Source organism: Heterodontus francisci, chromosome 7, assembly GCF_036365525.1.
Source record: "Heterodontus francisci isolate sHetFra1 chromosome 7, sHetFra1.hap1, whole genome shotgun sequence".
Taxonomy (NCBI): Eukaryota; Metazoa; Chordata; class Chondrichthyes; order Heterodontiformes; family Heterodontidae; genus Heterodontus; species Heterodontus francisci.
Window position 1 is genome coordinate 5,704,007 of NC_090377.1, and position 26,633 is coordinate 5,730,639.

The following is a 26,633-nucleotide window of genomic DNA, read 5'->3' on the forward strand; positions in this document are numbered from 1 at the left end:
TCAGCTCCGCCAACGTGAGCGGAGCCTCCAATCCTTCGGCGCCCTCCGGGCTGACCTGCGGCAGGTCCTCCCACAAAACTCTGTGCGCATCCTCGCTGGACGGATCCGGAGACAACAACGCACTGTAATAAGTACGGACCAGGAGGCCCATTCCCTCCGGATCCGTGATGGAGGATCCGTCGTCGGCCAGCAGCTCGACGAGCTGCTTACGGACCCCCCGCCATTTTTCCAGCGAGTAGAAGAAGGATGAGGCTCGGTCCAAATCTTCCAGGATCTGGATCCGCGACCTCACGTACGCGCCTCGGGACCCTATGAGCTGCAGGTCCCTCAGCGCGCCCTTCTTCTCTTTGTACGCCTGCCTCAGGGCCGGGTCCACGACGGCATGACCGAGGCGGGACTCCAAGTCGAGCACCTCCCTCTCAAGGCGCCCGATCTCGGCTTCCTGCCTCTTGGTCGACCCCTTCGCGTACTCCTGACAGAAGACGCGGATGTGAGTCTTGCCCACATCCCACCATAGCCTCAAGGAGGGGAAGCCCCCCTGCTTCCTTCTCCAGTCGGCCCAGAATCGACAGAACAAGTCCCGAAATCGCACGTCCTCCAGCAGCCGGTTGTTAAAGTGCCAGTACGCGGACCCCGCCCGCGTGCGGAGCGGAGTAAACTCCGCCCACACCAGGCGGTGGTCCGAGCACGGCACCAGCCGCATGGAGGCCGCCGAAACGCGGGAGACGTACGCCTGCGAAATGTAGAGGCGGTCGATTCGCGACCCCCCTCCTCCAGACCTCCACGTGAAGGCGCTGGAGTCGGGATGGAGATTCCGCCAGACGTCCACCAAGTTAAGGGAGCTGATCAGTCCCCTCAACTTCTCCACCGACGCTTGGCCGCGCTGGGGACCGGAGCGATCCCCCACCTCGAGGGTGCAGTTAAAATCCCCCCCGAGGATGATGCACTCGCCGCTATCGATGGAGCTCAAGAGAGCGGACACTTCTTCAAAGAAGCGCGCTTGCAACGCGCCGGGCCTGGGCGCGTACACGTTCACAAAGTGGAGCGGCACGCTACCCAGGCGAACGGCGAGGTGGAGCAAGCGGCCCGGCACCAGCTCCTTGACCCCCCAAGATCTCCGGCTGAAAAGTCGGGGCCAACAAGATAGCCACCCCACTAGAAATAGTGGTGAGGTGACTCATGTAGACCCCACCCTGCCACTCCAGGAGCCAGGTGGCTTCTTCTCCCGGAACGGTGTGGGTTTCCTGCAGAAAGCTCACCGCGTATCTCCCTTCCCTGAGGACTGAGAGATTGTGAAATCTGCGGTGAGCCCCTCTGCTGCCGTTGATGTTGAGGCTGGCTATGGTTATCTTCATGTCAAAGGTAATTAAAACCCGTCACCAACAGCTCACTGTGAGGAGGGAGTGGAAGTGCACCTGGCCCTCCACTCCCCCAGCAACCCATTGAGGAACACATTAAAACGGCGCCTCTCAACCAGTTTCACGTCCGCGCGCTTGCCCGCTATCTTAAGGGCGGCACGGACGGACTGTATGATCAGCGCCAGATTCGACCAACGGTCGAGGGCCAGCTGAACTTTATTGCGGCAACCCCTGCAAGCCGCGAGGAAATCCCGGAGTTCCGCCGTGGGGATGAGAGGAGATTCGGTGGGAGGCACGAGGGACTCCACCACCTCACTGGCGATGGAATCAAGATCATCCTCCGTGCCCCGCACCGAATCCCCATCCTCCTCCGGGTCGTCACCGCCAGCGGCCGACACATCTACCACACACTGTGGGGCGGACGTCCCGGCTGCGCCAGCTGGTCCCGCCTCCGTCACGATCCCACCCCCAGGATCGATGGCGGAGGAGTCCTCTCGTGAAACTGGAGCCTGTAGGCACCAGCGGTTCAGGACCCCCCTCCACCTCCGTCCCCAGGGCAATGAGTGGTCCAGGGGAGACAGAAGTTCCCGACTCCGGGAAACCAGCCGGAGCCGAGACTGGAGGCGGAGGGAGGAGGCTATCTCCCGCTCCGCCAGCACCCACAGGCCCAGCAGATGGGGCAGCATTCTCAGTTATAACTGGGTCGGGTGTCTCCTGGTTGGTGGTGGACTCCGGCTGGGAGGCCCGACCCTCTGGGGCCTCGCCCTCCCCTTTATTCAGGGCACCCGACCCAGTAGCAGTGGCAGAATGGGCGGCGTCCCCAGGCTCCCCCACCACAAGCAGGGCCCCACTTACTCCTTCAGGAGGGGCCTCATGTACCGGGGCCATCCCCTCCCCTCCATTCTGAGGAATAGGGAGCACCTGCCCGGACTTTGTAGCCTTGGTGGTGGCGGTAGGGGGAACCTGAGGACCAGAAACAGGAGGCAGCTCCCCTCCAACAGATGGGTCCTGCACCTCAGGGCCCTGTGTTATTTCTGTGGAGGGGTGCCTTCTCCTCTTTTTCGCACTTGGGCGCGGAGACTCAGAGACCTCCATGTCATCAGAGGCCTCCGCCTCCACACCCTTTTTTCCCTTTCTTGTCACCCTCGGCCTGAGCCCAGCCCTGGGACAGGTGGATTCCATGGGAATGGGCTTTGGGCTGAGCTCAGGCTCGGGTTGAGTCAAAGTGTCCAGGGGACGCGCCTCATGATGTTTCTTTTTTCCCCGCGTCTTCCTTCCGCTCGGACGGACGCTCCCCTCCCCGCCGGAGGCTGTGAAAACCACAGCCTCCGGAACCGACTGAGCGGTGTCTATTGGATGTGTTGGGGGAGTGGGAGGAGGTGCTGTGGAACCACTCTGGGCCACCGAGGTGGAGCTGGCGGCCGGGAGGTTGGGGCAGTTCTTACGAACATGCCCCACCCCCTTGCAGACGTGGCACCGCGCCCCGTCCAAGGTCCAAAAGACACGGTAGGCCGTCCCCTGGAACTCCACATTAAATTGGCCCTCCGTGTCCTCCTCCCGCGCCAGCTGCATAAATAACTGGCGGCGGAAGGAGTAGACATGTTGGAGGCTGTGCTCCCGAAGACCAAGCCGGACTGGGGTGATCCCCGACCTCACCTCCCCCAGATGGTGCAGGTGGGGGAGGAGGAGCTCACTGGGAATGAAGGGCGGGACGTTTGATAACATTATCCGCTGCGCAGTGGCCCCTTGAGGGTCCACCGGCAGGGAAGTCCCACCCACAGTGAGCCCTTTACTCAGGGCCAGGGACACCGCCCGCTCGGTCTTCAGGAAGAACACAGCCTTCCCGTACATTTTTGAGGCTGCCACAATGGCCGAGGGGCCGACAACCTCGGCCATTGCCTTTACGCAGGCCTCAATAGACATATTGGGGGTGGGGATAGCTCTTTACCCCATGGCTTGAAGTAATTAATTTAAAAGGTGACGGGGTCACACGGGTGGCCACAGAGGCTACAGCCGCATAGGTATGAGAAGGCCCCGCCACTGGTGATGATGGGCTTGCCATGGCTCAAGAGCCAAACCCACCCCCAAATTGCAGGTAAGCAAACAAACAAACAAAGAAACCAACTAGGAGGTTTGGGGAGAGGCTGAGGGTATACAGGAAATGGGAAAGACAGGCTGCAAGTGATGACTTTGCTTTTTTTCCCCTTAAAGGGTGGTACTCAGAGCACTGTAAACACTTCTGGTCTTCTGGTTGTGGGAGGGGTCTTCACTTGGGTCAGCCGAAAGCTGCCCAGGCTCTCGTTCGATCCTTATGTCTCTATTAGCCAGGCAGCTTCAGCTTGCTCAGGCTGGGCAATTGTTGTGGGGAGGGAGCTTCCCTGCAACTTTAATGCAACTGCACAGCTCCCTACAGAATTGTATAGAACCCACCCCTTGTTCTTTTGGCCTCTGTCACCTCCCACAACAGTCCAAATGAAATGAAAGTTTGGTCCTCGAAATACAGCCTTTTTGTCAAAGTCTTTCCTCCTCTGCAGCAAAAGTTGTTGAAAGGTTTTTGCAGTTCTCTCCAGCAGCACCTCCAGCAACTGACTGCAGCACTGTCAGCTGCACCTCGTTGAGGCACTCAGTAGTCCCAATCACAGAGGAGCCAATCCCAGTGCTGCACCTGTCCTGGGAGTGTTTGATGAGGACAGTGTAGAGGGAGCTTTACTCTGTATCTAACCCGTTTTTTTTTTTGCAGTGCTCCCTCAGTACTGACCCTCTGACAGTGCAGCACTTCCTCAGTACTGCCACTGGAAATGACCTGGAATATGTACTCAAGTCTCCAGAGGGAGAATATTGGAAGCAGAATCTGAAACCTGGGCATCGGATTAACACGTACTTTAAATGATGTCCACGAGTGAGGGGAGAGGGAACGGAAGGATATCATTGCCCTCAGTACCGCTGTACTGGTGCCTTTCCACCTGCAGGGAGCGCTGGTAACACACAGCCAATTACAATGGACTGCACCGCCATCTGCTGGGTGAAAAGAGAGATTCATCCAACAGCCCTCTCAAAAAACATAGATTCGGGAAACTTCAGTTCTGACTCTTGAATTAATGCAGAATTTGTAGTCTCTTCTTTCTTAACAGTGTTTCCAAACCTCTCTGATTCTCCAGGAGTCTCTGGGGATTAAACATAAAGCTCAGTATCTAACCTGTCCTGGGAGTGTTTGATGGGGACACAAGTAGTGCCCAGTTCTATCCAATGAGTGTGTTTAGCTCTCTGTAAATGACACAGAAAAGAACTAGAGACCAGAAATAAGTGAGACAGAGAGAACTTTGATCCAAGCAACAGTATTTTAATATAACCGATCTCAATACCCTCGATACAGGAGACATAACGCAGTTGGCAAGGAACAGAATGAGCTGTACAATGGAACTAGTTGTGATACAGGAATTACCTCTGCTCCGTATCATTAATATGGTACAGGCTGTAAGCGTGGGCAGTGTTTACAAAATATAAACTATATTCATTTCTATATAAATACAGATCTGGGATTCTTTTTTCTATGTTCCTTATTCCCTTTTCTTTTACATTTGATATCTTTAGAAAGCAGCTCAGCTGTTGCAGGGGAGCAGGGGGAGTGTAATACTGATCAGTAAATGAGTGGATCTAATGAAATGGGTGGGTGTGTGAATTCAATCAGTTCCCTGATCTTCACAGCCTGGAGCTGTGATAGAGAGACCCTGAGCCCTGACAAATGCAGCTAAAGGGACAAAACCTCACCTCGTTGGCAAGCATTCATCAAACTGCACCTGTTGCCTCAGGACCTCAATCTTGAGTTAGTAGCAGGAATGTCCTGAGACTGAGGTGATAGCCTCGATCGTTCGAGAGGATTGAGTGCATATTTCGAGGGAGAACCTGGAGAGACCACACGTGGCTGAATTGCCAGTCCTGTTTTGACTGAGTGTCTCTGCTGCCCTCTCTCATCCAGAATGTGCCCACTCACCCTCTCTCGACCCGGGGTAGGGGTCGTGTGCCCCGAGCTGCAGCAGACACTTTAACTTTGAATGCTGAAAGCCCAAAGGGCTTTACAACATATTGTCCAAGACAACACAGAGATCATTGGGAATGGACACCCTGTTGTTTGACAGGGGTCTGGAGTAATGCAGCAGACAATGCAGTGTAAAGACAGAGGGGATCAGTTTAAAAACAATAATCACCAAACTGCAAAATGTGAATGTGGGAACCCCAGGCTCTCGGACAGATATAAGAAAGAATCCAAAACATTATCCTTTTGGGACAGAACCCACACATCCTTAACTGCTGTTTCCCATTTCTCTCCTCTCACTGGGTACAGTTCCACAAACATCCCAGTATCGAGACACTGGTCATAGCTGGTCAGTTACGTTGGGCGGGCCACATCGTCCGCAGGCCTGAATGAAACAAGACTCCCAAAACAAGCTTTCTGCTCCAAGTACCATCACAGCAGAGGTTACCAGGAGGGCAGAGGAAATGCTACAAGGATGCTACAGTTCCACACACACCGACTCTCACTGGGGTTCAGTTCCACACACACTGACTCTCACCGGGGTACAGTTCCACACACTGACTCTCACCGGGGTACAGTTCCACACACACTGACTCTCACTGTGGTACAGTCCCACACACACTGACTCTCACTGTGGTACAGTCCCACACACACTGACTCTCACTGGGGTACAGTTCCACACACACTGACTCTCACTGGGGTACAGTTCCACACACACTGACTCTCACTGGGGCACAGTTCCACACACACTGACTCACTGTGGTACAGTTCCACACACACTGACTCTCACTGGGGTAGAGTTCCACACACACTGACTCTCACCGGGATACAGTTCCACACACACTGACTCTCACTGGGGTACAGTTCCACACACACTGACTCTCACTGGGGTACAGTTCCACACACACTGACTCTCACATGAGTACAGTTCCACACACATTGACTCTCACTGGGGTACAGTTCCACACACACTGACTCTCACATGAGTACAGTTCCACACACATTGACTCTCACTGGGGTACAGTTCCACACACACTGACTCTCACCGGGGTACAGTCCCACACACACTGACTCTCACAGGAGTACAGTTCCACACACACTGACTCTCACTGGGGTACAGTTCCACACACACTGACTCTCACCGGGGTACAGTTCCACACACACTGACTCTCACCGGGGTACAGTTCCACACACACTGACTCTCACCGGGGTACAGTTCCACACACACTACTCTCACTGGGGTACAGTTCCACACACACTGACTCTCACCGGGGTACAGTTCCACACACACTGACTCTCACCGGGGTACAGTCCCACACACACTGACTCTCACCGGGGTACAGTCCCACACACACTGACTCTCACCGGGATACAGTTCCACACACACTGACTCTCACTGGGATACAGTTCCACACACACTGACTCTCACTGGTGTACAGTTCCACACACACTGACTCTCACCGGGATACAGTTCCACACACACTGACTCTCACCGGGATACAGTTCCACACACACTGACTCTCACTGGTGTACAGTTCCACACACACTGACTCTCACCGGGGTACAGTTCCACACACACTGACTCTCACTGGGGTACAGTTCAAACATATCAGGCTGGATTTTGCTGAGTTTGTTGGGACCCCGACATCAGGCTCAATTCCAGGTCAGAAGCGCGGAAGTTATCGTGGGGGGATGTCGGCTGTGGTCTTCCAGGGTGCGGCCAATTAAGAAGCTGCATCCAGGTGCCCAATCCAATCCGGTGGCTGAATACGATGTCCGCCAGCACCCCTATCGGTAGAGGTGGGCGCTACCGTCGTAGGGAGGAGAACACGAGGGCGCCTCAAGATGGAGACGTCCTCTAAAGAACTATGAAAGTGTAAAAGATAAGTGTGAACACAGCTGCCAGGCCATTTGTGTGGAGGGAATCCCCTATGCAGGTTGGCAGCTGCCAATGTACGTGGCCCTTTTGTTCCCAGGCTTCAGCTTCAGCAGGTGGCATCGGCGGTGAGCGGGCGGGGTGTGGGGGAGCGTCAGGGCAACTGGGCGGGCGGGGGGCGGAGGGTGTGGGGGGGGCAGGGAGGTGAGGGGGCGGGGGGTGTGGGGGGGTGCAGAGGGTTTGGGGGGGGTGTGTGGGGGGCAGGGAGGTGTGGGGGGGGGCTGTGGGGGGGTGCAGAGGGTTTGGGGGGGCGGGGGGGCGGGGGATGTGGGGGGGCAGGGAGGAGGGGGGGTGGGGGGTGGGGGGTGTGTGGGGGGCAGGGAGGTGTGGGGGCGGGGGGTGTGGGGGGGTGCAGAGGGTTTGGGGGGGGCGGGGGATGTGGGGGGGCAGGGAGGAGGGGGGGCAGGGAGGTGTGGGGAGCAGGGGGTTTGGTGAGGTGTGGGGAGCGGGCAGGTGGGGGTTGAGGGGGCTGTGGGGGGCCCCATCCACCTTCGGGAAGAAGTGGGAACTTATTTGCTTTTCATCAGCTTCCTGCTGCTGCTAGGCGGGTCGCCAGTGAGGTCAGAGCTCGACTCCTGCGAGATCACTTGGAGAAGGGAACACACAGGGAGCCATCCCAACACCAGATTCTCGGATGTTGCTGCTCATCCCTCCTCTAAACTGGTCTCCACTAAGACATGTGGGTCATGACACCTAACAGAGTTGATATGGACAGAAGTGCTGGAAATGGAGAGTGAGGTCGTGGGTACAAAGAGGAGAGAGCTGAGTTTACAATTTCCAACACCTGTGAAATAATAAATGGGGCGAGAGAAAGGATGGCGAGAAAGATGAGAAAGTGACCCTGGCTCATGACTCGTCCATTTCCAAACGGGAGCGGTGACAGGAATTCTGGCTACTTGCAGGGGGGATGGGGCTGCTCGCAACCGCCAACTCTTGTGCCTGTCGTTCACTTAGCATGTTTATCTGAACACACCGTGTGAAAACCCTGCATCAGCTGCCGGGGTTTTTAATCACCCAAAGTTTCCCCCCATGCCCTGTGAAATAACGAATGTAATTGGCCAGGAAAAGCAGGGTTTTCCCCGGATGTACCTGCCCAGGGTGTGACGGGTCGGGTACAGTGAGGAATGAATAAACAGACAAATGATCTGGACATTGCGAGTCTCAGGTGAAATTTCATGTCACAACCAGATTAGCCTCAAAAGAAACTTTTACCAAAAAACAACAGCACAATAATATTGATCTCCAGAACAGTCTGTGTGCCAAGTAATCTCTGCGCTGCACTCCACCCAGTAAATATATATTAATATATGTAAAAGATGGATTATAACAATCACCAGCATTAACATACATACATATTACATATAATATACGTGTATCAGTTTAGACCATTTTCTGTCTCTTTCAATTTCCTCTTTGTGTTTTGACCAATTTCTCCTTTACACTGAAAATAACTTTGGTTTGCAGTTTCTTTGATATACACAATCTTCTATACAGGAACCCGATACACGACAGGAAAAAACAGCAATGAAATAAATATTTTGTAAAATTTCCCATTTTTTTGACTTGATTGCATAAGCATATAATTATAATTTTTCTTTAAATTGTATAGTCCCAGTATGTCTTTCAAGCCAGGCATCAATTGTTTTATCATCCGGAGATCAGATCTGTGTATTGTGGAAGATTTCCAGATCCGCATTCTGTTAAACATTTCTCTTCGTCTCTTCTGAGGGCACCGACTCTCACTGGGGTACAGGTCCACACGCACTGGCTCTCACTGGGGTACAGTTCCACACGCACTGACTCTCACTGGGGTACAGGTCCACACACACTGACTCTCACTGGGGTACAGTTCCACAGGCACTGACTCTCACTGGGGTACAGGTCCACACGCACTGGCTCTCACTGGGGTACAGTTCCACACGCACTGACTCTCACTGGGGTACAGTTCCACAGGCACTGACTCTCACTGGGGTACAGTTCCACAGGCACTGACTCTCACTGGGGTACAGGTCCACACGCACTGGCTCTCACTGGGGTACAGTTCCACACACACTGACTCTCACTGGGGTACAGTTCCACAGGCACTGACTCTCACTGGGGTACAGGTCCACACGCACTGGCTCTCACTGGGGTACAGTTCCACACGCACTGACTCTCACTGGGGTTCAGTTCCACAGGCACTGACTCTCACTGGGGTTCAGTTCCACACGCACTGACTCTCACTGGGGTTCAGTTCCACAGGCACTGACTCTCACTGGGGTTCAGTTCCACAGGCACTGACTCTCACTGGGGTACAGTTCCACACGCACTGACTCTCACTGGGGTACAGTTCCACAGGCACTGACTCTCACTGGGGTACAGTTCCACAGGCACTGACTCTCACTGGGGTACAGGTCCACACGCACTGGCTCTCACTGGGGTACAGTTCCACACGCACTGGCTCTCACTGGGGTACAGTTCCACACACACTGACTCTCACTGATTCGAGACAATATTGTCGGATGTATATTCATAGCTCAGCTGATGACACACACACACACACACACACACACACACACACACACACACACACACACACACACACACACACACACACACACACACACACACACACACACACACACACACACACACACACACGAATTATATGTTAGTGATCAGGGTATTGTGGGAGAGTGCAATGTGCGTGAAGACTCCACACCAACTGAATGTCGAACCAGGGATCTTCCCGATCTAGTGTCTTGGAGCTGTCGTGGGAGAGGCACTGCGTAGATTCTGCTTAATAGAACACCATTGTCCAGAGTGCGTGCAACATTGCTGCACCTTTACGAGAGACAATTTGACATTTCTAAAATAAATCAGCTCTCCAAAAAGCTCCGAGTTTTACTATATTGTTTTAAAGCAGTTTTTATACATAATTCTGCCGCAGATTATATACTTATAAAATATCTTGCACCTGTGTTAGTGGCTCACACATAGACTGGGGTGACCTGGTATGTATTTACAGCAGCATACAGTCTGTGTAGCAAACTAAGCTTGAGACAAAAACTCCAGAACCATTTGGGTCAGTCTGTCAGAACTTATCAAATGTTATGAGGCATAATTATATTGCATTGTTAACATTAATTCATTTGGATAGGATATTGAAGCTTGCACTGATCCAGACAGTTAGGAATTGAGATTTTTGGGAGGGGGAGGTTTACAGGTTCAAACAGAAATCTAAGTTCCAGACCTGATGGGCCAATGCTATAAAAGCTGATTTCTTTGCCCTGTTGAAGTCATTGGCGACAGGGTGATGATGTGCCTGAAGAACTAAATAGCAGCACCAGTGTGAGAAAGGAGACTGGGCTCAATCCATGTGAAACCATTCTGGCCCATTTCATCCGCCGAAAGGGCTACATCGTCCTCCAATTAAAAAGGATGATTCATATCGGGCCATGTGAAGAACTAAACTCAGAAAATATTTTGGCTGGAGCGAAATTCTGCAAAGGCAGGACAGTCTAACTGGTTAGAAGTGCTTTTTACTGTGAAATAGGTTATTTCAAAGTTATAAAGGGCACAGCTAGAGTCACAATTTAGGACAGTGTAGAGGGAGCTTTACTCTGTATCTAACCCCGTACTGTACCTGTCCTGGGAGTGTTTGATGAGGACAGTGTAGAGGGAGCTTTACTCTGTATCTAACCCCCGTGCTGTACCTGTCCTGGGAGTGTTTGATGAGGACAGTGTAGAGGGAGCTTTACTCTGTATCTAACCCCGTACTTTATCTGTCCTGGGAGTGTTTGATGGGACAATGTAGAGAGAATAGCAAAAAGTTGCATTGCTGTAGTGCCTTTCACAAATTCAGGACATCCCAAAGTGCTTTAAAGGCAATAAAATACCTTTTGAAATCTAGTCGCTGTTGTAATGTAGGATGGCAGATTGCACTCAGCAAAGTCTCACTAACAAAGACATAACCTATTTTTAATTATGTTGATTAGGGGATAAATTATGACCAGGAGACCAGGGAAGAACATCTGTGCTCTTCAAATAGTGCCATGGGTTCACCAGAGAGAACACATGGAGCCTCTGCTTAACATCACCAGCAACATTGCAGCACTCCCTCAGTACTGACCCTCTGACAGTGCAGCGCTCCCTCAGTACTGACCCTCAGACAGTGCAGCGCTCCCTCAGTACTGACCCTCCGACAGTGCAGCGCTCCCTCAGTACTGACCCTCCGACAGTGCAGCACTCCCTCAGTACTGACCCTCTGACAGTGCAGCGCTCCCTCAGTACTGACCCTCTGACAGTGCAGCGCTCCCTCAGTACTGACCCTCTGACAGTGCAGCGCTCCCTCAGTACTGACCCTCTGACAGTGCAGCACTCCCTCAGTACTGACCGTCTGACAGTGAAGCACTCCCTCAGTACTGACCCTCTGACAGTGCAGCGCTCCCTCAGTACTGACCCTCCAACCATGCAGCACTCCCTCAGTATAACTGCAGTCGTGAGGTTTGGACTTTTTGAAGACTGGCTCACAGTTAAAGTATTTAACTGTATTTTAATAGCTGGGGCTGCAGCCGTGATGCAGACATACGTTTGAGACCTGTGTCACAATCCATGCTGTGTTGTGCAGAGAGGGACTGAGGGGGAAGGTAGGAAGGGAGTGTTTTGTTGCAGTTTGCGGTTCTGATACAACTGAGTGACTTGCTCGGTGATGTGAAAGGGGAAACACATTGGTGTGGGGCTGGATTCATACCTCGGCTCAGACCAGGTAAGGACAGCAGCTTTCCTTCCTTAAAGGGACATTACTGAACCAGATGGGTTTTTACAACAGTCCAACAGATTTCATGCTACTTTCACTAAGACAATATTTCTATTCCCAGATTTATGTATTTTTAAACTGAATTCAAATTCTCAAGCTGCCATGGTGGGATTTGACCCGCCCTTTTCTGGAATATTAGTCTGGGCCTCTGCAATACTAACCAGTAACATCATTATTTGGAGGAAGCCTTCCACTGCTGGTGGTGAGGGATGGGTGTGGAGGGGGTGGGAATCCCCAGACGAGTTTGAATGGAACACACTATCTGAAGAGGTGGTGGAGGCAGAAACCCTCACAACATTTAAGAAGTATTTAGATGAGCACTTGAAACGCTATAGCATACAAGACTGCGGGTCAAGTGCTGGAAAATGGGATTAGAATAGATAGGCTTGATGGCCGGCACAGACATGATGGGCCGAAGGGCCTGTTTCTGTGCTGTTTAACTCTATGACTCTATGTGTTGCCTAGCTTGGAGATGCAAGAAGGGTCAAAGTGAAAGACATTGGAGGCAGACAGATTAGAGACGTGTGAGGGACAGTCAGAGAGAAAATCTCCATTAAGTGCTGGGGTCCTAGGAAAAGCAGGATAAAGTGCGGATTGCCGACTCGCTCTCTCTCCAGTGTGATATTAGACGCTTATGCTCTCTCTCAAACATTCGCAGACTCCATAAGGAGCAAGGGGGGCAGGGGTAGGTGGTGACTCGAGGCTGCCAATCTCTCCCAGCGAAAGCTGCATCCTTTTTTCAATATATATTTCTAATTTCTCCTCATGCCTGCAGAATCCACGCAGTGAGCACACATTTCTATCTAGTGTCATGCGGTGTGATGGGGAGCTTGGGGAGAGTTTCCTTTCAATTGATTAGGAGGACCTTAGACTGGGAGGCTGGGGTTTGGGGAATGGGAGGGAATGTCAGGAGTGTTCCTTGCTCAAAAAGGGAAATTGGTAAAGCATGCTAAAGTGGAAGTCATACAGTGTGCTAGCAATCGGTTAAGCCGATTAAAGTGTCAAAATTAAGCAACTCACCATATCCTGCTAATACTTCACACGGTAACTCCCGCACCTCGAGAAAAACTCGCTCTTTTCTCATTTTTCCTTCGACTGGATGTAGTGCTAACATAATTTCCTTTTTTGACTGCGCGATATACAAGGTATCGCTTCCTCCCCTCCCCCCTCCCCTGATACATGCCCCCCAGAACCCATCGCCATCCATCACTTCCACTGTCTCCATCTCGAATTCATTTCCAAGTCCTTCTCTCCTCGCCCGTACAAATATTTTTTGTTGTAATTTTATTTTTTAAGATGATGTTGGCCATTCATCTCTTCTGGAAGCCGATCATGACCTTTGACACGAAGTTCACAATGGCGGCTGCGGGCTGGTTGGAGTCCATCTCAGCGAAGAGATGACAGACGTTGTCAGTCGTGCTGCCCTGCTTCCTGGCAACAAAACCGAAGAGTCTGGCATGGGGGAGGAAAGAAATAACGGTCAGCCCTTTCTTTCTGTTCAGTGTAGCCGGAGGAAGATTTAAGCAGTAACGCCACTTGCTGGGTGCCGGTGCCACTCTCTCCACCATACCCCTATTCTAATTCAGTTCACTGCCCGGTGCCCACACATCACCTCCTGGTCGCCTTACCAACTCTGATCAGACATACTCATAATTGACCTCCGGCCTCCAACTGGGCCCTCTCCCCCACCCAACCCCCCAGCACCCTGGTCAAACAGCCTTTTCTCTCAGCTCCAAAATAATCACACCTGAATAAATAAAGTGTTCAAAGAAAGGGAAACAACACCCAATTTGTTTTAACGCCCCTCTCACTTTTCTCCTGGTTTGAGTAGTGTTGGCAACCCAATTTTCTGGGTTTCAGGTGACTGCCCTTGTCCAGTTTAACTAAAGGTTACCAGTGCGTTAAGCGGTCAGTTGCACATCATCTGCCCATTGCTCAGTTATAGAACACAGAATCACAGAATTGTTACAGTGCAGAAGGAGGCCATTCGGCCCATCGTGTCCACACTGGCTCTCTGAAAGAACAACTCCCTCAGTTCCATTCCCCTGCTTTCTCCCGATAACCCTGCACATTCTTCCTTTTCATATAACTGTCTAATTCCCTTTTGAATGCTTCAATTGAACCTGCCTCCACCACGTTCTCAGGCAGCGCATTCCAGACCTTAACCACTCGCTGTGTGAAAAAGTTTTTCCTCATGTCACTTTTGCTTCTCTTACCCAATACTTTAAATCTGTGCCCTCTCATTCTTGATCCTTTCACGAGTGGGAACAGTTTCTCTCTATCTACTCTGTCCAGACCCCTCGTGATTTTGAATACCTCTATCAAATCACCTCTCAGCCTTCTCTTCTCCAAGGAAAACAGTCCAAACTTCTCCAATCTATCTTCATAACTGAAATTCCTCATCCCTGGAATCATTCTCGTGAATCTTTTCTGTACTCACTCCAAAGTCTTTCCTAAAGTGCGGCACCCAGAACTGGACGCAATACTCCAGCTGAGGCTGAACCAGTGTCTTATACAAGTTCAACATAACTTCCTTGCTCTTGTACTCTATGCCCCTGTTAATAAAGCCCAGGGTACTGTATGCTTTATTAACCATTCTCACAACCTGTCCTGCCATCTTCAATGACTTATGCACAGATACACCCAGGTCCCTCTGCTCCTGCATCCCCTTTAGAATTGTACCCTTTATTTTATATTGTCTCTTCCTACCAAAGTGAATCACTTCACATTTCTCTGCATTGAACTTCATCTGCCACCTGTCTGCCCATTTCACCAACTTGACTATGTCCTTTTGAAGTTCTACACTATCCTCCTCACAGTTCACAATGCTTCCAAGTTTTGTATCATCTGCAAAGTTTTAAACTGTGCCCTGTACACCAAGGTCTCTGTCATTAATATCTATCAGGAAAAGCAAGGGTCCCAACACTGATCCCTGGGCAACTCCACTACAAACCTTGCACCAGCCCAAAAAACATCCATTAACCACTACCCTTTGTCTCCTGTCACTCAGCCAATTTCATATTCATGTTGCTACTGTCCCTTTTATTCCATGAGCTACAAGTTTGCTCACAAGTCTGTTGTGTGGTTCTGTATCAAATGCCTTTTGAAAGTCCATGTACACCACATCAACTGCATTGCCCTCATCAACCCTCTCTGTTACTTCCTCAGAAAACTCCAGCAAGTTAGTTAAACATGATTTTCCCTTAAGAAATCCATGTTGGCTTTCCTAAATTAACTTGCATTTGTCCAAATGACTATGATTTTGTCCCGAATTATTTTTTCTAGAAGTTTTCCCACCACCGGCACTCTGTCTCAGACTGAGCTAGGTGACCAACAGGGCAGGTATTCTGGTGAAACTGCCAGGGTCAGGCAACATGCAATACTGGGCATGAAGTGTGTGACCAGGGCTGACAGACATTGACAACTTGGTTGAAGAGTTCTTACAGTGCAGGCCTCAGCGGAATCAGCAGCCTCACATTCCAGTGAGTTACACCCAACACAATATGGCAGCATCAACCCTTTCAAATGTTGCAGCAGTATTGGATTTTCATGAGAATTGCTGGACAGAAATAGACCAGGGTCTGTCGACTTTGCTTTCTAACCATTCTGATAGTCAAATGATGCATCAATAATGGGGGGTGATTGACCAATCACAGCGATCAATCTCTATTGGAGCGTGCAGAACAGACCCGGAGAGGAGGTGGGGAAAACCCCCAGTGCTGGAGAGCTTTGGGAATCATAGATCCAAGGTCACCTGTCCCGAACACGCTCCTCTTACCACATGTTACATCTCACATTCCTCATATACTGTCACATGACAGACTGGCTGTAAAGGGATCTAACAGCACTCCTCTATGTGTAGTTAATGAGGGTATAATAAACAGCAGTGGGTCAGCTGTCACTGGAGTTTGATCGATGGTTACAAGTGCTGTTTTGGTGTAGTTTTAGGGATGAATCTGGCACTGAAGGAATTTAATGCAAGGTATAGAATTTGAGGTCATCATCCCTCGTTATTACACATCATTTTCCCCAGACACAGGTCGATGTACTTACTTAGAGGCTCCTCCGTCAGTCTTTGTCCACCTGTAAGAGAACAGAGTCAGAATCCCAGAGATTACTACAGCATCCAGAAGCTCTGAAGACTCCATGTGTAATCACACATATCCATTCAAATCCAGCCCAAGCAGGGGTTGATGATGATGATGCATTAAACAGCCTCATGGCCTGCTGCTGAATGTACTCAGTTACAGTGGAAGCTAGTTACCGATGAGGACAGTCAGAGTGAAATAGTCAGACTAAGACAATCAGGGTTGTACAGGGTGGAGGGGACAGTCGGGGTGGGACAGTCGGTGAGAGGAATGAGACAGTCAGACTCAGACTCACAGTCGGACCAGGACAGTTGCACTATTCAGTGAGGGAGAGGAGGGATCCGCCTCCAAATTGCTGTCCCTCATCCAATACCTCAATGCTGGAATGTGTGCACGTGCACACGAATTAGGATCAGACTCAGTTGTAAAGCTCACCTGGTTGAATTTCCTGGCACCACTACTTCCCCTGTCCTGGGAATGCGTGAATCGGTCACAACTCAAATTGACATAACTCAACTCATGGACCACAAATTTTACACAAACACGGAGACTCATTTTTAAGCTTCAATAAACATTACCAAGGAGATGAGGCCACATGCATATTGCACCCTCGCTGTCTACACTTACACACAATGTGAACATGACTCATCGCACATACACACCTCTAAACACACTGTACACACACTGCATTAGTGGTAAATGTACAGCTGCAAGTAAACACGCATGTACAATGCCTTGTGTACACTGTGCTCCACACACAGCTACACACCTTACTCTTCACAGCACATGTACTCACATGCATGTGCCCACACAATTGTCTTTACCTTCTCTCCTGTGGATCGAGATCACAGAATGTAACACTGCTGATGGGATAGTGACGCCTGAAGAAAAGTCTGCAAAAAAAAAGCAAACAGCTTTTAGCATCACAGAAAATCTTCACAATATGGCCTACACTCTGGGTGCGATCTCAAAGCTCAGTAAATCAGTGCAGTCACATACTCCTACACATACACACTCAAAGCTTCCTATCTGATTAAATGGAGCCCATGATAGGGGAGAAAATACATGGGTTCAGAAAATTTGGGATTCTTAATCTGAGGCTCCTTCAACAGTTTATAAAGCTCAGGTAGTAAATAATGGAATTATAAATGATAAAGTATCTCAATTTCCTTCTCAGCTCACTGTATGCACATACTGAGTAATAAAGACAAACAGGTAGATGTACAGCTGCACATAAACATACACTCACTCTCACTGACAGGAAAGCACGGACACACAATCATGTTGAGAAAGAACATACAATAGGAGCAGGAGTAGGCCACTCGGCCCCTCGAGCCTGCTCTGCCATTCAATAAGATCATGGTTTATCTGATTGTAACCTCAACTCCACATTCCCGTCTACCCTCAATAACCTTTCACCCCCCTTGCTTATCAAGAATCTATCTCCCTCTGCCTTAAAAATATTCAAAGACTCTGCTTCCACTGCCTTTTGAGGAAGAGAATTCCAAAGACTCACGACACTCAGAGAGAAAAAGAATCTCCTTATCTCTGTGTTAAATGAACGATCCCTTATTTTTAAACAGTGACCCCTAGTTCTAGATTCTCCCACAAGGGGAAACATCCTTTCCACATCCACTCTGTCAAGACCCCTCAGAATCTTATATGTTTCAATCAAGTCGCCTCTTACTCTTCTAAATTCCAGCAGATACAAGTCTAGCCTGTCCACAATCTTTCCTCATAAGATAACTCGCCCATTCCAGGTATTAGTCTAGTAAACCTTCTCTGAACTGCTTCCAATGCATTTACATCCTTCCTTAAATAAGGAGACCGATACTGTACACAGTATTCCAGATGTGGTCTCACCAATGCTCTGTATAGCTGAAGCATAACCTCCCTACTTTTGTATTCAATTCCCCTCGCAATAAACAATAATATTCTATTAGCTTTCCTAATTACTTGCTGTACCTGCAGACTAACCTTTTGTGATTCATGCACTAGGACACCCAGATCCCTCTGCATCTCAGAGCTCTGCAATCTCTCACCATTTAGATAATATGCTTCTTTTTTTATTCTTCCTGCCAAAATGGACAATTTCCCACATTATACTCCATTTGCCAGATCTTTGCTCACTCACTCAACCTATCTTTATCCCTTTGTAGCCTCCTTTATGTCCTCTTCACAACTTACTTTCCTACCTATCTTTCTGTCATCAGCAAATTTAGCAACCATACCTTCGGTCCCTTCATCTAAGTCATTTATATAAATTGTAAAAAGTTGAGGCCCCAGCACTGATCCCTGTGGCACACCACTCGTTACATCTTGCCAACCAGAAAATGACCCATTTATACCTACTCTCTGTTTCCTGTTAGCTAGCCAACCTTCTATCCATGTCAATATGTTACCCCCTACACCATGAGCTTTTATTTTCCGCAATAACCTTTGATGTGGCATCTTATCAAATGCCTTCTGCAAATCTAAGTACAATACATCCACAGCACATGTAACTACCTCAAAGAACTCCAATAATGCCGGATACTGAGGGAAATGGGAGCTCTTACTTTCTCTGATTGTCAGTCAGGGTGATTCCCTGTGAGGACACTTTGAAATGGACGACTGTGGCAGTCGGTTGTGGTTGGATGGTAAGTGTCTCCGCGCTGGCCTTGGCGATGGCTTGTGGCCCCGTGAGTGACTCCATGTCTACAGAATTCACAAACAGCACGTTGCACGCTGCAGAAACAAACAGAGTATTACCTCATGATGAGTGGTGGAGATTGGCTGTGAGGACAGTGTCACTGAGCAATTACCCAACGAGAACAAGACTTTACAGTAGTCTATGGGTGAACCAGGCACCCTGCTGCAGCACCAACTAATCCACACACAGGGTCCAGGGTTCATTTCCCAGTTTGTCCAGTATTTGCTACTTCCTGTCTGGGCAGTGGCAGTGGGGAGCAGGGTGACACTGGAACTGAGGAGCTCGACACCCCAGAGTGAACAGGCACAGTTACCCCCAGTATCTCAGTCTAGCATCTCTCCTTCTTGTCTGACACTCAGGGCTGGGCTTCGCTGCAGGGTCTGTCCCATTACTCTGGCCCGGTCCTGGCTTCTTGGTTTGGGAATCATGAGGGGTGTCGGCAGGAGGCCCCACTAACCCACCAGCTAGTGGGAGCCTGCCTAGCTAGCGGGAACCTAACTAGCGAGAACCTGCCTAAGTAGTGGGAACCTGCACAGCTAGCCGGAACCTAGCTAGTGGGAGCCAGCCTAGCTAGACCAACACCATCAACAGGTTAATGAAGGACAGAGAGGAGTTCGGGCAGGATTTTCTCCTGGGCTTCAGGACCCCAATGTTGGGACAAATGGGGGTCCCAAGCTCACACATGCCAGAATCAAGGCCAGCGGTCAACCTTCCCAGAGACAGCATTCTAATTGGCCGCCTTTGAGCTTGCTGCCCAATTAAGGACAGCAGGAGGCCTCTGCTGCTGGTAAAATGCCAGCTGTGCTGCAAAAAATCACCCCTAATTGGGGCCTTTCCGACTTAAATTGCCTGCCCACCTCCGGACAGCAAATCCATGTCCCAGGCCACTCCGGGAAAACTTCCCCAGCAGCAGAAAAGCATTAGGGAGCCGCCCTGACGCGGCTCTGCCCATTTTACCAAACCCCTCCCCACATCAACGCCCGACATCACGGGCTGAGAAAATTCAGTCCAATGCCTCTGAGTGGTCTTGTCCTGCCAGCTGCTGCATGTAGGGCCATTCCTGCCATTAGCCCTGATCCACTTCTCATTGGGAGTGGTGGGAATGGAGACTGGGAACCAGCAGAAAGGCCTGCGTAGATCCTTGCTAATTCCACCGTGATCCTAGAAGGAATAGCAGATGACAATTCACACGAATGTCAGCAGATGTTCAACTATTGAAGGCTTTGCAATCAAACCAGATCCTGTCCTCATCCAAAGTCCACACACATATGTACAATTGTGCTGACTAGGATTATAACAAGGGGCAGTTAGGGATTCCTCCCTAACACAGAAATCACTTGTACTCCCTCTTGCCCCCTCTATGAAGCTGATTATCCATGCTGGAGAGGGGGAAGAATTGGAGAACTTACCCGCGCCCTGCTTCAGAAGGTCCGTGGCCGAGTTTGCTGACACAGTTGGTTCGGGGGTTTTATCCACTGGATCTGAAAGAAAGAACTTGCATTTCTATAGTGCCTTTCACAACCTCATGAATTCCCAAACCACCTCACAGTCAATGAAGCACCTTTTGAAGTGTAGTCACTGTTGCAATGTAAGAAACACGGCAGTCCATTTGAACACAGGAAGATCCCACAAACAGCAATGCGATAATGAGCAGAGAATCTGTTATTAGTGATTTTCCTTAAAGGATAAATATTGGCCAGGAGACTGTGGTGAAATCTCAGCTCTTCCTTAGAACAGTGCCTTGGAATCTTCTATGTCCACCTGAGGAGGCAGAGGGGACCTCGACAGTATCAGAGAGCAAGGGTGTGACAGAGAGGGGTTTTAGGCTTTATCACAGGAAGCTTTCTCAGCAACTACTTGCATTTATCTAGCACCTTTAATGTAATAAAATGACCCAAGGAGCTTCACAGGAGTGATTATCAAACAATATTCGACACCGGGCCTCATAAGGAGATATTAGGACAGCTGACCAAAAGCTTGGTCAAAGAGGTAGGTTTTCAGGAGCATCTTAAAGGAGGAGGGAGAGATGGAGAGGTTTAGGGAGGGAATACCAGAGCTTGGGGCCCAGGCAGCTGAAGGCACGGCCGCCAATGGTGGAGCAATGGAAATCGGGGGATGTGCAAGTGGCCAGAATTGGAGGAGTGCAGAGATCTCGGAGGAGGTTACAGAGATAGGGAGGGGCGAGGCCATGGAGGGATTTGAAAACAAGGATGAGAATTTTAAAATTGAACCATTGCCAGACCAGGAGCCAATATAGGTCAGTGAGCACAAGGGATGATGGGGGAACGGGACTCGGTGTGTGTTAGGACACAGGCAGCAGAGTTTTGGATGAGCTGAAGTTTACAGGAGGGTGGGAGGTGGGAGACCAGGCAGGAGTGTGTCGGAATAGTCAGGTCTAGAGGTAACAAAGGCATGGATGAGACTTTCAGCAGCAAATGAGCTGAGGCAGGGTTGGAGTCAGTCAATGTTAAAGAGGTGGAAATAGGCAGGTTGAGTGATAACACGTACGTGTGGTCAGAAGCTCAGCTCTGGGTTAAATATGACACCAAGATTGTGAACAGTCTAGCTCAGCCTGAGATAGTGATCAGGGAGAGGGATGGAGTTGGTGACTAGGACACGGAGCTTGTGGCAGAGACCGAAGGCTTTGGTCTTCCCAATATTTACTCGGAGGAAATTTCTGCTCATTCAGTACTGGATATCGGAGACAGTGGATGGATCAAGAGAGGTGGGTTAATATTGAGACTGAGCTGTACCCAGTGAGAGTCAGCACATGCAGCAATAGTGGGAGTAACTTTGGAAATAAATGTGACTGCAGATTTTTGTCAGGATCGGGCATGGATGGGACACAGTTAAACGTGTTTTGTGTGTGAGGTGGAGTCCACATCCTGTTTGAAATCTCCAAGTTGCACCCTGGAGAAATGAGCAATGGGAGTGAACACGGCCTCACCTTGTGAGCCACAAACATTCCTGAGAATTGTTCAATCCGGGATGGAAATGAAAGGGACAAATTTTCCTTTCTCAGGGATGGACGGAGGACAGAAAGTGTCGAACAAACTGGGTGCAGACCCAGAGGGTATACAGAGTGATGCAATGGGGCACTCACTACAGGGTCAAGGATACTCGCTGTCCCCAGCTCAGAGCACAGCCACAAGCTGAAACAGTTGCTGGGTTCTGCTAGTCAGCTTAAACTGGGGTCTTCAGTCTGCAGCCAATTACATCCATTGAATCTTCACAAGTGAAACTGAACAATGCGTATCAGCAGTTGAGAGTCGTTAGGGCAGAGTCCGATCCCAGGCCCACCTTATCCACACATGTGTACAGTCTGGCAGGGTGACAGGAATGGCATCAGGAGCAGCACTGATTCTGCAACTACTCCAACTAATGCAGAATAAAGAACACGCCAAAGGGATTCACAGAGGAGTAATTAAAAAGCAAACAAGGCACTGAGGCCAACCGTAGCTTATTCTGCTACCCAGTGCAGCCCCTGGGCTGCAGAGAGTTACAGTATATCCAGATGTTTCCGCAGTGTGTGGTGGTTATTATTCTTCTGGATCCACCCAAGCCCAGAACAATAGTGGGATGTGAGTCGTGCCAAACACAAGCAACAGGGGATCTTTTAACACAAAAAAAATCATTTTATTTGTGAGTCAATTTTTCTGCTTCTTGAGGAGTGGAATCTGCAATCTGATAATGGAACATTCAATAACATCAAACACTCCCAGGACAGGTACAGTACGGGGTTAGATACAGAGTAACGCTCCCTCTACACTGTCCCCATCAAACACTCCCAGGACAGGTACAGCACGGGGTTAGATACAGAGTAAAGCTCCCTCTACACTGTCCCCATCAAACACTCCCAGGACAGGTACAGCACGGGGTTAGATACAGAGTAAAGCTCCCTCTACACTGTCCCCATCAAACACTCCCAGGACAGGTACAGCACGGGGTTAGATACAGAGTAAAGCTCCCTCTAAACTGTCCCCATCAAACACTCCCAGGACAGGTACAGTACGGGGGTTAGATACAGAGTAAAGCTCCCTCTACACTGTCCCATCAAACACTCCCAGGACAGGTACAGTACGGGGGTTAGATACAGAGTAAAGCTCCCTCTACACTGTCCCATCAAACACTCCCAGGACAGGTACAGTACGGGGGTTAGATACAGAGTAAAGCTCCCTCTACACTGTCCTCATCAAACACTCCCAGGACAGGTACAGCACTGGGGCTGGTTGCTACCTAATTTGGACCGCTGAGTGCAGCAACGATTGTCAGCTGACAGCGTTGCGGTCAGTTGGAGGTGCTACTGGAGAGGGAGAGCTGAGGACAGCGCTGCAACATTTCGAAAAACTTTTGCTACAGAGGAGGAAAAGACTTTTCAAACATAAGGCTGTGTTTCGAGGTGGGTGTCGTGCACCAGACTTGAATTTGATTTGGACTTTTGGGAAAGGTGGGAGAGGCCAGAAGTACAAGGGGTGGGGGCTGTACAATTCTGCAGGGAGCTGTGCAGTTGCTTTAAACGTACAAGGGAGCTCCCTCCCCACCCCAGCCTGGGTCAGTTGAAGCTGCCTGGCTAAGAAGAAAGCAGAAGACAGATACTGCCTGGGCAGCTTTCGGCTGAGCCAGGCAAAGACACCTCTCCCCAACCGGAAGGCCAGAAGAACTTGTGAAAGACTGTTTGATCAAACTGTTGTCTGTCTTACCACCTCGGTGAAGCAAGTCATCACTCCCAGCCAGTTGTAGCTGATGCGGGAGGAGGTCTTGGATGGCCACTTCAATGTGGAATTCCAGCAGGTGGCCTACCGCGTCTTCTGGACCTCGGACGTGGCGCGGTGCCATGTCTGCAGGGGGGTGGGGCATGTTCGTAAGAACTGCCCCCAACCTCCCAGCCGCCAACTCCACCTCAGCGGCCCAGGGTGGCGCCGCTGCACCTCCCCCTCCTCCCCTGACACCTGCAACAACTGTCGCTCAGGCAGATCCGGAGGCCGTGGTTTTCACAGCCTCCTGCGGGGAGGGGGAGATCCGTCCAGGCGCAAGGCAAAACACCCAAAGGCATGCCTCCTGAATGTAACAGCACAGTCTGAACCGGAGCTTAGCCCTAGGTCCAATCCAGGGGAGCCCACCTTCCCCACAGCTGAGCACAGGCCCAAGGAATCTGAGCAGGGGGATGCGGCAGCAGAAGCAGAGGCCTGTATTGAAATGGAGGTCTCTGAGCCTCCGCGTCCCTCCAAGAATAAGCGGAGGAGACGCCCCTACTCTGAAGAGGGCCAGGAGTTGCGGGGTCCATCTCCTGGCGCGGGTCCTCGGACTTCCCTCACCACTAACATCATCGTGGCCTCGAGTCCTAAGTAGCCGCCCTCTGTCCCTCAGGATGGAGTGGGGAAAGCCCTTGTAAATCTGGCAACTCCGAATGAGGAGGGACAGGGCTCGCTTGTGATGGGGAACCCTGGGGACCCCACGGGAGAAGTCTCTCCTTTGGCTGATGGGTCGGGTGTCCTGGGTTGGGGTGAGACCTGTGAGGGTCATCCCTCCCAGCAGCCTGATGTACCCGACCAGGAGGCCAATTTGCATAATTCCCCGTCTGCTGGGTCTATGGGCACTGGCAGGGCAGGAATTGGCCTCCTCTCTCCGCCTCCGTTCTCGGCTCCGGCTGGATTTCCGGAGTCGGTAACTTCCATCTCCCCTGGGCCGCTCACTGGCCTAGGGACGGAGGTGGAGGGGGGCGGGGGGTCCTGAACCGCTCACGCCCACGGGCTCCAGTTCCACAGAAGAACCCAGTGAGGACTCCTCCAACATCGATCCTGGGGGTTAGATGGTGACCAGCTGGCGCGGCCGGGACATCCGCCACGGTGCGTTGTGGGTGCGTCGGCTGCTGGTGGTTATCTGGAGGAGGATGGGAACTGGTGTGGGGCATGGCGGATGACCTTGAATCAATCACCAGTGAGGTGGTGGAGCCCCTCGTGCCTCCCACTGAGTCTCCTCTTATCCCCACAGCGGAACTCCGGGACTTCCTTGCGGCATGCAGGGGTTGCCGCAATAAAGTTCAGCCGGCCCTTGGCCGGTGTCTGAGCTTGCCACTGATCATCCAGTCCGTCCATGCCGCCCTCAAGAAAGCGGGAAAGGGCGCAAGCATGAAACTGGTTGAGAGGCGCTGGTGTAAAACGTTCCTCAATGGGTTGCTGGAGGAGTGGAAGGCCAGGTGCACTTCAGTGCCGTTCGGGGGGTCCAACCACCCTGACTGACTGCCCATCTTCTGAGGGTATGTTCGCACCCGGGTTCCCTGGAGAAGGAGCATGCAGTGTTCGTCGTTTCGCTTGAGGCCTTCCGCGACCGGTGGGCACCGCAGGAGCTGGAGTGCATCATCGATATGGACAATGCTGTTTTAATTTGAGTTTTTGGTTTATTTATCTGCTTTTAATAAAGTCATTTTTATAAAATGTATATAAAAGGGGCCTGAGGAATAAAGGCCCCCTCACAAAATAAACGGGACCTGGAGTATAAAGGTGACTTTATGAAAGAAAAGAAAAAAAAAAACAGGTCAGATACAGAGTAAAGTTCCCGAAAAAAAGGGGGTTAGATACAGATCCATTAGTTTCCTCAGAAGATTGGTCATTTTCACTCACCTCGGCTGGGGATTACGAGTTTGCAGGGCAGGGCCAATGGAGTAATGGAGTGCTGGTAAACCAGGGCAGACAGGCTCCCTAGGGACAAGAACAGAAAGCAGGTGTTAGAAAATCAAGTCATTAGAGGGGCAGACACACACATTGATATACAGGAACATAGACACACACACACGCACACACTGATACACAGGTACATACCCAGAAACACACACACTGATACACAGGTACATAGACACACACACACGCACACACTGATACACAGGTACATACCCAGACACACACACATTGATACACAGGTACATACCCAGACACACACACATTGATATACAGGAACATAGACACACACGCACGCACACACTGATACACAGGTACATACCCAGAAACACACACACTGATACACAGGTACATAGACACACACACACGCAGACACTGATACACAGGTATATACCCAGACACACACACACTGATACACAGGTACATAGACACACACACACGCACACACTGATACACAGGTACATACCCAGACACACACACACTGATACACAGGTACATACCCAGACACACACACATTGATACACAGGTACATAGACACACACACACGCACACACTGATACACAGGTACATACCCAGACACACACACATTGATACACAGGTACATACCCAGACACACACACATTGATACACAGGTACATAGACACACACATACACTGATACACAGGTACATACCCAGACACACACACACTGATACACAGGTACATACCCAGACACACACACATTGATACACAGGTACATAGACACACACATACACTGATACACAGGTACATACCCAGACACACACACACTGATACACAGGTACATACCCAGAAACACACACACTGATACACAGGTACATACCCAGACACACACACATTGATACACAGGTACATACCCAGACACACATACACTGATACACAGGTACATAGACACACACACACATTGATACACAGGTACATAGACACACACACACACTGATGCACAGGTACATAGACACACACACACATTGATACACAGGTACATAGACACACACACGCATTGATACACAGGTACATAGACACACACACACACACAC

The 26,633-nt window shown here is 50.4% G+C and overlaps 1 protein-coding gene across 17 annotated transcripts in view; it reads right to left on the bottom strand.

Moving 5' to 3' along the window:
* Nucleotides 1-7,519: 7,519 nt before the first annotated feature.
* The window catches only part of tns1b (tensin 1b), a 939,527-nt gene continuing 920,413 nt past the window's right edge, over nt 7,520-26,633 (bottom strand). For 13 of the 17 annotated variants that reach the window (XM_068034718.1, XM_068034717.1, XM_068034715.1 and 10 more), the window contains 6 exons: nt 25,526-25,603; nt 20,315-20,386; nt 18,772-18,940; nt 17,038-17,106; nt 16,179-16,208; nt 7,521-13,577 (listed from right to left, as the gene is read on the bottom strand). In XM_068034718.1, the coding sequence (XP_067890819.1) occupies nt 13,436-13,577; nt 16,179-16,208; nt 17,038-17,106; nt 18,772-18,940; nt 20,315-20,386; nt 25,526-25,603 (560 nt within the window). In that variant the 3' untranslated portion in view covers nt 7,521-13,435. Of the gene's footprint in view, nt 13,578-16,178; nt 16,209-17,037; nt 17,107-18,771; nt 18,941-20,314; nt 20,387-25,525; nt 25,604-26,633 lie in introns of all 17 variants that reach the window. The other 4 variants (XM_068034709.1, XM_068034713.1, XM_068034722.1 and 1 more) reach the window with 2 other exon arrangements.